At 41.3% G+C, this 12410-nt stretch overlaps 1 protein-coding gene across 1 annotated transcript in view; it reads right to left on the bottom strand.

The window, feature by feature from the left end:
- Nucleotides 1–12410, bottom strand: part of LOC102762121 (nesprin-1-like) — a 254153-nt gene that overhangs the window by 166371 nt on the left and 75372 nt on the right. The window contains exon 4 of the mRNA XM_015570483.1: nt 3840–3935. Coding sequence (XP_015425969.1) covers nt 3840–3935 — 96 coding nt within the window. The remainder of the gene's footprint in view (nt 1–3839; nt 3936–12410) is intronic.

The following is a 12410-nucleotide window of genomic DNA, read 5'->3' on the forward strand; positions in this document are numbered from 1 at the left end:
AGAGATTAACCAAAGATCTTATATGCATACTAGAGGCCCGGTGCATGGATTCCTGTACTGGTGGGCTCCTTCAGCCTGGCCTGCGGGGATTGGGCCAAAACCAGCTCTCCAACATTCCCCAAGAGGTCCCAGATTGCGAGAGGGCACAGGCCAGGCAGAGGGACCCCACTGGTGCACGAATCCATGTACTGGGCCTCTAGTATTTATATGAAAAGTAGCCTTTATGTGAGGGTCTGGGATATACAGGAAATCGCTACACTTTTCTTGTAAATTTGAAACTGCTCTAAAAAAATTAAGTCTTTAAAAAGGTACTCTTGGTAACTTACCATTTTTTTTTTCAATTATACTGACATGAAAGGTTATTGACAATGTTATAACATTTTTAGATTTAGATGATCAAAATATACAGGCCAAAGTTAAAATGTAGGATTGTGAGAATGAAAATATTGTCTACACAAATGTATGTTCTGATTACTTATGTCTGAGTTACTAAAATTATCATATGCTTTCTATGTATCACAATGTTAAGCATGGAGACATGGAACAAACTGATGAATCTCAGACGGAAGTGGGTAGGGGGAAAGGCAGGGATAGATTAACCAAAGATCTTATATGCATACTAGAGGCCTGGTGCACAGATCTGTGCACCGGTGGGGTCCTTCGGCCTGGCCTGCGGGGATTGGGCCAAAACCAGCTCTCCAACATTCCCCAAGAGGTCCCAGATTGCGAGAGGGCACATGCCAGGCCGAGGGACCCAATGGTGCATGAATCTGTGCACTGGGCCTCTACTATTTATATGAAAAGTAGCCTTTATGTGAGGGCCTGAGGTATACAGGAAATCTCTGTACTTTTCTTGTAAATTTGTTGTAAATCTGAAACTACTCTAAAAAAAATTAAGTCTTTGAAAAGGTACTCTTGGTAACTCACCATTTTTTTTTTCAGTTATACTGACATGAAAGGTTATTGACAATGTTATAACATTTCTAGATTTAGATGATCTAAATATACAGGCCAAGGTTAAAATGTAGGATTGTGAGAATGAAAATATTATCTACACAAATGTATGTTCTGATTACTTATGTCTGAGTTACTAAAATTATCATGTGCTTTCTATGTATCACAATGTTTATTTTAAAAAAAAATCCCCTGTAGGGAGGGGGAAGAGTCCCATCGAGGGTATTTTTCCCTTGATTTTTAGGGAGAGTGGAAGAGTGAGGGAAAGACAGAGAGAAACATTGAAGTGAGAGAAACACATCAATTGGTTGTGTCCTGTGTGTGTCCTGACCAGGGCCCGAGCCAGGGAGAACCTGCAAGCAAGGTATGTGCCCTGTGGTCCACAGGCCCACTCTCTATCCACTGAGCCAACTGTCCTGACCAGGGCCCAGCCAGGGAGAACCTGCAAGCAAGGTACGTGCCCTTTGGTCTGCAGGCCCACTCTCTATCCACTGGGCCAAACCGGCTAGGGCTCTAGGCTAGGGCTAGTTGTTTATTTAATTAGTTATTTTTTTATAATGTAAAAAGCACCTACAGACCTGCCAACTGAACAAAGCCAGGATCCAGAAATTACGTATGAAAGCCAATAACGCCATCATTCAGTCCAAGTTATTTATTTAATTGGTTATTTTTTTATAGTGTAAAAAGCACCTACAAACCTGCCAACTGAACAAAGCCAGGATCCAGAAATTACGTATGAAAGCCAATAACGCCATCATTCAGTCCATTCACCTATCTGCCTTCCTACATCCATGGCAACCATCACACTAAATCTAGTCCAATGCCTTTCTATATAAAAAGCAATAACGCCATCATTCAGTTCATTCATGGAAACCATCACACTAAATCTAGTCCAATGCCTTTCTTTTATATAAATTCATTTCATGTATATGCATTATTAAAAATAATATTTTTTTAGTTTTTACATTTATATAAAGGTTATCACTGCATTAATCTTTTGAGACTTATTTTTCCACATAATATTTTATTCCTAAGGTTCATCAAAGTCGTTGCCTGTCACTGTATTTCATTCATTTTGACAGCTATATTATGTGCCATGAAACCCCTCTCCTTTTGAAGTGACTCTGGGTTATTTTCAGGTTATGTCTGTTTTGACCTATGCTAATGTACAACGGCAGAATTATATTGGCCCTTAGAATAGTATACTTCTTAAATACATCCATTTGAATTGTAATAAGGCTTCCTTCAACCTTCTAGGAAACAGCACGATTCAGGAGGATATATACACATGACCAGCTATATGTGGCAATCAAGGGAGTATGTATTTCAGCTCAATGCCTCTTACACCCTAACACTTATCCAGCGTGTGTGGTTCATGCGTACATCTGTATCTCCAAACTGGCTGTTCATGTGTCCTGTTCGATTTCCCCCAAAGCAGAGCCTGAGGAAAGACTTGGCTGCCTGTAGTTCATTGGGGAGCTGATCCCAGGAAGCAAAAGTGAGGATTCGTGAAAAGTGAAACAAGGAAGTGGGAAAAGCTAACGAAGGGTGTGCTCTGGAGGGTCCCACTGTGGGCAACTGGGCTCAGTTCCCCTGGGGGTCCCACTGGGCGCTCTATGAGATCTGTAAAATCGGCCTTAGAACCATTCCTCCTGCAAGTGCCTGGCTGGAGCATTTATTCATGGACTCCCACTGCCATTGGATGAGGGTCCTCTGGGACCGTTAACTCTCCTATACTTGAGGGCTGCCTGGTGCAATCTGTGGCTTTGATAAGCACGAAGGGCAGAATCCCAGCAATATGCTACCAGAGCTTGAGATCCGATGCTGGTGGGGGCCTGGGTAACGCCCACCACTGTGTGGCTGAAATCAGACGTGAGCAGAGGTGGCATCCGGGCCACAGGAAGCATCTGCTAGGAATCAAACTAGAAAATGACTTACACAACATTACTATCAGTTTGTATGTTTCAATAAACAACCTCTTCCAAAAGCTATTTTGAGGACTCTCTTCACAACATTAACTAGAAATTTTATGTTCAGGCAAAGCAATTAAAAACCCCACTAAGTTACCCAAGAAATAATGATTGTGTAGCACCTGTCAAGATGCAATAGATACAGAAAAAGATAAGTACTCCCAATTTTGAACCCTTTGTATACAACATGATGAAGACCATTTCCTGAGCTCCTTTCTCTAACTATGGTAAACAGCATTTATAATAGCTTATGTCTGCAAACTACTTATTTCTCTATCACTCTGAAATAAAAATAAATATAACCCAGAAAAAAATATTGTATGATTTGAGTACTGGGGGAAAACGCAGCGCTCACTATCAGTGTTGTTTTTCACTCTGCCGCGTTCGCTGTGTCTGAAAGCAAATGATCCAGAACGTGCTGTTCCCGTGACAAAGCGCTGGTGTTGGAGGGTGGCCACAAGCTTATGAAAAATTGCCGCGTTGATTTCAGCTCACTTTTCAACAAAGGGCTATATAAACACACCGGAATGGACCGACACTCCTTTCCACATGGCAAGCTAACACTCGCTAACAAGTGAGGTAGATGTCCGTGTGCAACCAAGCTGCCTGGGTGCCACACGGATGCAAGAGTTAACCATGACTGACTGACTACTGAGGCGGTCTCTGCTCTTAGTTCTAAGGTTGCTGCTACTGTATACACTGTTTTAAACCTACTAAAGGTGTGAGGGAACAAGAAAGGGGATGTATTCCTTGCTCCCAGAAGTGACCAATAGACTAGTGTTTCCTGCATCTTACTGACTACAAGAGAGAAAAACTTTATCTTACGTGGGCAGAGTCCCTTCCACTCCCAAGTCCACCGCCGCCAATTCCAGATGGGAAGAATTCGGTGAGTCTGGTCACAGAAAAAATTCTTACCAGTTTCTGCCCAGACAGGACTTCCAGGAGAGCAAGGAGCTTAACACCATCTTTCATGTCTTCAAAAAGATCTTCTACCACCAGTGCGGGTTTCCGCTATAAAGTTAAAAAAAAAGAATAAATGCAAAAACTGCTTGTCTCTGTCTGTCAGACCTTTGCTACTCATCATGGTGAAATTTGTAAGGAGAATTCTAAAACACCTAAATGATTCACTTTGGATATGATTGGCAATTACCTTTTGTTAGCTGTAAGGAGAAAAACAATCCTTTGGAGACAAACTTAACATTCAAACACTTCGGGAGACTTGATGCTGAGGCTTTCACACGCATACAAGCATCTTTCCAGAAAGGGGTTTTGTCAAGGTTGGGCGGTGTGGGATAGGGAAGGGAAAGCGGGCACTCCCAGTGCGAAAGATGGGAGACATTACAGCAGGGCCTAACAGGGGAGCAGGAGGTGCCGCAGCTAGACTGGACCAAACTTCCCACTTCACTGAGCGAGCATACTGGGACTTCTGGGTTTGAACCAGGTGCCGGCCTCCAGAGGACACTCTCTCTGGGTGAACTCCTAGCTCAGTAACCTGCAGTGGGAGCCCTGCTGGCACAGGCAAGGGCACAGCTTTCACCTCTGGCGGGTCAGCTGGCTATGTTCTGTTTCACAGCCTGGCAAACCACTACAGCAGGAAGGCTGGTGAACTCAGAGGATCCTAAGTGCAAGAGCACAGACTAACCAGGGCAAAAGCATCAGCCCCACTGGAAAAAGAAATCAACGCCCACTTACAATTCATAGAGGGTCTTATTGTTTATGAAGATCATTAAAATACTTAATACGCTGGGGGTCATTGACCTTGAATTAGGTCTGTCTTGGCTCAGAAGAAAGTAGAGAAGTGATGATGCTCATCAGATTCCTCATAGAATAATGTTTTTTTCTATGTATCACCTGGGTTCAATCACTATAGTTTTTCTGATTCTGAGTCATGTTAAAGGCCCGCTGCTGGATTCCCGACTTTCTATTTTCTCTCTTTAAAAGAAGAGATTTTTATGTAGCCAAATGTTTTATTGAAATGTGACTTTTTTCGCTACCCACTGACATGAAGCATTTACATTTCTCTTATGACTGCATGAATTATTCTCTGAATGGTGCAATTCCAATTTTAAACACATTTCTCTCTCTTTATAAATTGAAGGGCTGAATACATTTTGTTCTCATGCTATGGAACACATGTTCAAAAATAACAGTTTTCATTGGTAATCATTCTCTTTTAAATTCCACTGTTGACACTGCTTATTATTTATGTAGCAAAAAATGTAATAGTGACTTTATATTTTAAGCATATAAATAAAATTATTCAGGATAAAATGAGCCATTGCAATGAAAACTATTCCATGTAATAAGAGTCATAATTATTGTGTGAGCTATACATAATCATTAGAAATATGGTCTACTTATCATTGCAAATGTCCATTTGCATCTTAAAATTTAAAAACAGTTGAAAATGAGGAAAAAGTCCATACATATGTCATCTATTCAGTGAACAAATAAAAATAAAGTTTTTCACAGATTGTGTTAACCTGAAAATATATAAAGAAAATTGAAGTGGAGAATTTTCATGAAATAATAAATACGCCAAGACATTTGATCCCCAAAAGCAATAAATTGCATCCACACGTCCATTTTGCCTTAAACATACGCAGGTCTGTGCCACTTTGCAGGACATTTTCTCTTGACCTCATTCCTGCCTGTCCTGATTCTCCTCGACCGTGCTCACTGCTTCCTTCCCCGCCAGCTGCTCCTGCCCAGCTCCTGGGAGCGGCCCTCACACCAGCAGTGACCACTGAGCAGTTCCGTAGCCCACTGGCCTTTCTAGTTTCAGCTTTGCTGGTACCATCGTCCCCTTGATCTGCTCCTCCCAAAACCTCTTTGACCAGCTTGCCTGGCATCTAGGCCTCTTTTCCTCCTCTCTCTCTCTTTTGTTCCTATCTATGGCCAATCACCAAACTCAATCCCAAGTTCTCTGGTCTTTAAGAAACTGTGCCTGGATGGGCACAACCCTTCAATCCTTCCGTAAGTGTTCTCTCCTGAACACTGTTGAGCATATGGTAGGCACTCATTGTGTGCTGTAGGCTAACTGAAAGAATGTAATTTTCTCTTAATGGATCTTTAAATGTGGTATGTATGTGTATATATATATATATATATATATATATATATATATATATATATATTATGGGCAAAGAAAAATGGTCTCCGGACTCTAGGCAATCGCAGACTCTCACACAACACAGACCTAGAAGTATCTTGTTTCTGAATTCCTTGGTCACAGTAGGAACTCATTAAACACTTGTTGAAGGAATGGATGAATGAATTTTTCAGTCTGTGCATGGAAAAGAAGAGTAGATGATTTTATTTGAACACAAATACCTAGAATACCTTTACTTTCCTCTTTTTCTTCTTAGCAAATTCCTGGTCAGTTTTCATCACTCAGTTTATATGTAATCTTTTTCAGTTATTCAACTAGAAGTAACTACTTCTTCTGTCCCAAGTATGCTGTTCAGATGACAAGGATCACATTCTTTTATAGTTAGCTATTACAAACCTGTGTCCCCAGTGACTCAGATCACGAGAAGTCGGATTTATCTCTATACACTTAGTACCGGGCATAGTGCTAAGCACTAGTTGCCAGTAAATATGTAGTTAATGACTAAAACACACTCAGCAGGGGTATTTACAAATATCTTTTGGAATCTTAGGGAGGAGATAGGCACAAATAAAATCATAATGCCAAAATCTCTTTTTGTGGGAAATATGAGTTGTTGCTGAAAAATTTCCCACAGTGTCTTCTTACACAAAGTGAGGAGGTGCAGTCTGAGGGCTATCAACACACAAAATAGAGGCAGAGCAGCATCGAACAGACTGTCAAACTACAGCAGGAAGGCTGGGGAGGGTTGGGGAGGGGCATTAAGAGATCAAACGAAGGACTTGTATGCATGCAAGTTGGGCCTAAGCATAACCAATGGATACAAGACACTGGGGGGTAGGGAAGGCCCGGGGAAGGTCAAAGGAGAAAAAAAGAAGGAGACATATGTAATATTCTTTGTAATACCTTAAGCAATAAAACAAAATTAAAAAAAAACAGAAATTAGGGAAAAATATGTCCATTTAAAATAAAAACACTTCTGTCAATTTAATTAGTAATATATAGGTTTTATGTTTTAAACACACTGAATTACAGGATCTAGCATTATGTAATCAATTCTTTATTTAATACATCAACAAGTAAAAGAGGGAGAAAATACATCTCTGGCCAACCTACTGCAAAGAGTTGGCAAAAATAAACACTAATGAGTGAATATCTATCTATCTATGATTTCAGAAAGGAAGGGAGAGGGAGAAAGAGAAAGAAACATCAATGATGAGAGAGAATCATTGATTGTCTGCCTCCTGTACTCCGCCTACTGGGGATTGAGCCTGTAACTGGGGCACATGCCCTGACAGGGAATTGAACTGTGACCTCCTGGTTCATAGGTCAACGCTCAACCACCTAGCACATTGGCCCAACTAGCGAATGATCTTTATATTTCTACAAGCACTATCCAATTGCACATAGTATTGTGTGAAACCAAAACACAAAACAAAACAAAAACAACTCCTCCATTTATAAAAAATTACATGAGAATAAAAAGTCCTACTAATGATTGAACAAGCTGAGCAAGCTTTGCTATCCCTTTTTGCTTAAAGCATTATTTACAACTAGAGGCCTGGTGCACAAAAATCTGTGCGCCTGGGGGTGTTCCTCAGCCCGGCCTGTGTCCTCTCACAGTCTGAGACCCCTCGGGGGATGTCTACCTGCTGGCGTAGGCCTGCTCCCCGGGGAATTGGGCCTAAGCTGGCAGTCAGACATCCTTCTGGCAGCCTGGGAGCCCTTGGGGGATGTCCACTTGCCAGCGGGAAGCAGGTCTAAGCTGCAGTCGGACATCCTTAGCGCTGCTGAGGAGGCGGGAGAGGCTCCCACCACCACTGCTGTACTGGCAGCCATCAGCCTGGCTTGTGGCTGAGCAGAGCTCCTTCTGTGGGAGCGCACTGACCATCACGGGGCAGCTCCTGTATTGAGCATCTGCCCACACCCCCTTCAGGGTGGGGGTCCCTGCTGGGGTGCCTGGCCAGCCTGGGTGAGGGGCTGATGGCCATTTTCAGGCTGGCCACAGTCGCGGGCTGGAAGCAGGTATCTGGGATTTATTTATCTTCTATAATTGATACTTTGTAGCCTTGAGCAGAGCTCAGGGCAGGCAGGGCAGGTGGGGAGCTTGACTTTCTCCATTGCCAGGGACAACCTAAACCTCCTGCTTGCTCCAGCTCCATGGCCACCATCTTAGTTAGGTTAATTTGCATATCTGCTCCTGATTGGCTTTGTGGGCATGGTTTGTGGGCGTGGCTTGTGGGTGTAGCAGGGGTATGGTCAATTTGCATGTTTCTATTTTATTAGCTTAGATAACAAATGATCAATTAGAGGAGACCTGTAGTATTGTGGCTGCTCATGCTGTTTTGTGTGTGGCAGTGTTATATCATACTTTTTTGTGTGTGTGCAATGTTACAATAGAAAACCTCCCAGCTAACATGTCTCTCCTGTCACATACATAAGCACTTATGGCGCCAATCTGATTACTGTGGTAGATTCAGGCCATGGTCCTGGAAGCCAAGAGGGAGATTCAGAAAGGAGGACAATTTATTGGAGTCTGACTTAATGGAAAATAAAGATAATGTGGTTTTGTTGCTCACCAATTTGCAGTTTCGGGCACTAGATAGAGATCTATAAGGCACCTTTCAAGAGAACAATTATCTTTTTTTATTATTAAGATAAAATTATGAAAAACTTTTTTTGGTAAAGTGTTTGGAAAAATTCTCTTCCTCTTGGCGCTGTCAGTCACATTCAGATACTCTACAGATATTCATGCTGAATCTGAGGTCATTAGGAGAATGGCACCTCCGGGCTGGGTGAGGGAGACGGAGATGGGAGAGAAGGGAAGGAGAAAGAGGTACTTGCCTCTGTGGATTCCCCTTCTAGAAGCTCTCCCCAGATTAGGCTTAAACTCCAGTTCTGGCTCTAAGAGGATTGCCTGGTCTCTAAAAGTCTCTAGCAACTCGGGGAAAATGCGCATGCTCTGTGCCAGACTATACCTTGGTGTTAACTCCTGATTGGAGCAGATGTTACAGCATTTTTCTCTCTTTCTTCTCCTGTCCCTTTATTGTTGCTATGCAGCCCCTTTAATGACATGTAATGAGATTCACTTCCTTTCTCTTAGGACTTAAAAGAGATCAAATGTTTCTCCTTGAACTTTATGAAATATTTGAATATCCAGGTATCTGACATAATTTTTACTATTTCCTGCATTTGGGGAAAATATTCTTTAACGTGTGTGTGAATAACTTGTGTCACTTTACTAGTCTATAAACACCAATACATATTTAACCCTTCCCCTCATCTATTTTCATATTCTTATTCATCAAAGGACGGCCATGTTTGCCATGTGACATGTTGATTTTATGCCCCTAGAAACAATTATATTAATTAGGGGAGAAGGATTAAGAGAATAATTTTTATGAAAAAGAAATATCAGACATAGATATTAACTATTTGGCATAAAAAAATTTTTTTAATTCTCACACTTAAAATATTGTATATGAAATTAAAAACTGTTGGCACATAAAGTGAATATGGCTACTATTACAGACTACATTTATAAATTCCAATGTTTAATAGATGTTTCTGTGGCTTAGACATTTATACATTCTAATTTAGTAGATGTTTTGATAGGGACGAAAGAGGGAAGAGAAGGCGAAAGAAGAGTAGGAAAGGATGAATAATATATTGTTAAATGCCTCAATGTGCCAAGCACTATACTGAGGGCTTATAAAAGTTACTGGTATCTCATTTAATATTCATAACCACTGTGTATGGGAGTACCACCCCCTCTTTAAAAGCAAGGAATCAATCTCAGGGAGGTTAAGCCATTGGCCTAGATCACACCCAAGTAAATGACTAGATTTGAGCCCAGGTTTATTATTCTTTGAGCCACTTTGTTAGGCAAGAAGCTTAGTGTAAAAATGAACATTAAAGGTTTTTTCTGAATAATGCACAAATCTATAAATGTGGTTTTTAAATTTAATATCAATATAAAATAATATTGACTAATCAGCTTAAATGTCTGCCTTTCTACTAGACACGTTGTTATATTATTACAGTGACAGGTCACGGGTTGGAATCAGCACAGGTGAAAGACCGTGGAGAGAAGCTCGGGAGAAACCACATGTGAGCTTCCAGAGGGCAGGGGCCTGTCCCCTCCCCGTGGAATTGTGCAGGGACATGCTTAATTTCCCATGCTTCCATGCTGACTTCAGCTTCTCCAGCGCCATCTCTTCCCCATCCCTGTTCCCCCCAAAGCAGGCGTCACCATAAAACACATCATTAAGGTAAAGTTATCAAAGAGGAGCAACATGGCCCAAGGCCTCCGGTAGACAAGACACTCTTTTCAGGTGTCATCTTCCAAGTGCTCAGAGGTTAGCTCACAGGAGCAAGTCAAGGCCATTCTTTCAGACATGGCTTTATTTGAAATGTACAGGCTTTGAGCAACCAGGTCTGCTGAGTTAATTCTTTTCTGCCCGGTCAGCATTTCCCTCCATACCCTGATGCACCCAGAATCTTTTTAATAGATCTCACTTCTTGGCATCTAAAATCAATGGAACAGACTGTGGAATCTCAGAGGGAAGGTGAGGGAGAGTGGGTGGGTGGGAAGAGATCAACCAAAGAACTTGTATGCAAATATGCATAACCTATGGACTCAGATAATGGGGCGGTGAAGGCCTGAGATAAGGGATAGGGATAGGCTAGAAGAGGTCAATGGAGGAGAAAAGGGACCCTATGTAATTCTTTCAACAACAAAGATTAAAAAAACTAAAAAAAATACATTTCATTCACTTGCAACAAATAAAGAACAACTGACATGTGTGTCTATTTTGTGACTACTGAGTAAGCCCTGTTCTGAGTGTCATGATTTACATTGCAGTGCCCACCCACTCCCACTCCATGGATTCATACAAGTAACCAAGACTAAATTTATTTTTTATTCATAAGTTTCTGCATTTTTAGGGAAACCTGATTGTATTCGATGTAAGAAGATGTTTTATGTTTTGACCAATGAATATTGATAAAGGAAGACGGTGAAAAGAGCTTACGGTAGATGAATAATTAAATACATACACACAACATTCCTTAGATAGATAGATAGATAGATAGATAGATAGATAGATAGATAGGTGACGATAGATAGATAGGAGCCATTTTGCATAGACCAGTGTATGCTCATATATCCAAAATTATACAAATGTTAGCAGACTAAAATATCTTTATCATTTTTAACTTTGTAATAACAGGGCAATCATATGCACATCAATTAAGGTGAAAGAAGTTTTGGGTGTTAGACTGAAACCAGTAATATAAGAAGAAAGCAAACCTACTTTGAAACATTACTGGCATATCATCACTTTACCAGCAGGTCTACACATCTGCTAGAATCTTAGAGTCCCTTAGTGACAAATATCACATAGCCATTGAGGAAATCAACAGCGGGTAAGATTTAGTCTTTGGCCAAGGAGAAGAGAAAATCACCTATCCCATGGCAGGAGCAAGCCAGGTCGTCATTCATCGTTAATACTTTTGGTCTCAGAACAAGTGGGCAGCCTAGATGCTTTGTCCTCTTGGAGAAGAATCTTTTCAAACCTTGTATGTCATAAAAAAATAGCTACAGCATTTCATCTAAAACACTGAATGCATATCCTAGGGTTTCAAATGCGTAGGTGTTAGATACCCAGTCACCCCAGTAAAACTGAAGTGGAAAAGTTTAAAGGAACAGCCGATGGCACAGATAACTCTTTACTCCAGTCGGGACACACCCACCATTGAGCACCCTCAGGCTCGCTGGAAATGCCACAGTCATAGCCTGAGAGTCCCAGATGGTGGGTAAAACCCTCCCAAGGCAAGGGCTGGTTCTCACGGTGTATTCTGTGCATCTTGAACCCTGTGTACACACAATGGCCCAGCACTCTTAGAGCCACAAACCACTCCCTCTGGTTTATAGAAATGTCAAGTAGGAACTATTTCACAGGCTGAGGGACAGTATATGGAAAAAATCCCCCACCAGGACCAGTCTAGAATGTTTGCCTGCTCTGATGGTTATCTGATGGGTGGGAGCAACAAGGTAAACAACAGGAACAGAGAGAGTGGGAAGGGAAGAGGGGTTGACCAACAGATGTGGAGCAAATTACCTTCCCCAAAGGTTGGCAGAGAGCCCACCACATGAAATGTGCAAACAAATGCCAAAGTAGACTCAGACCAGATCGGTAAAATCATGATGCTCACCACAGACAGTAGCCAAATAAAAGTAATTCCATATCTAGAAGGGTTTTTTTTTTTTTTGCTTTATTCAGAAAATCAAATTAGATTTTCCTAATATCTCCAGAAACAGGTGAAGTAATTTAAGAATTTTATGTGTAATCTGTTTTTCTTTCTTCCCCTTTATA

The sequence above is a fragment of the Myotis davidii genome, unplaced genomic scaffold (genome assembly GCF_000327345.1).
Source record: "Myotis davidii unplaced genomic scaffold, ASM32734v1 scaffold1427, whole genome shotgun sequence".
Classification (NCBI taxonomy): Eukaryota; Metazoa; Chordata; class Mammalia; order Chiroptera; family Vespertilionidae; genus Myotis; species Myotis davidii.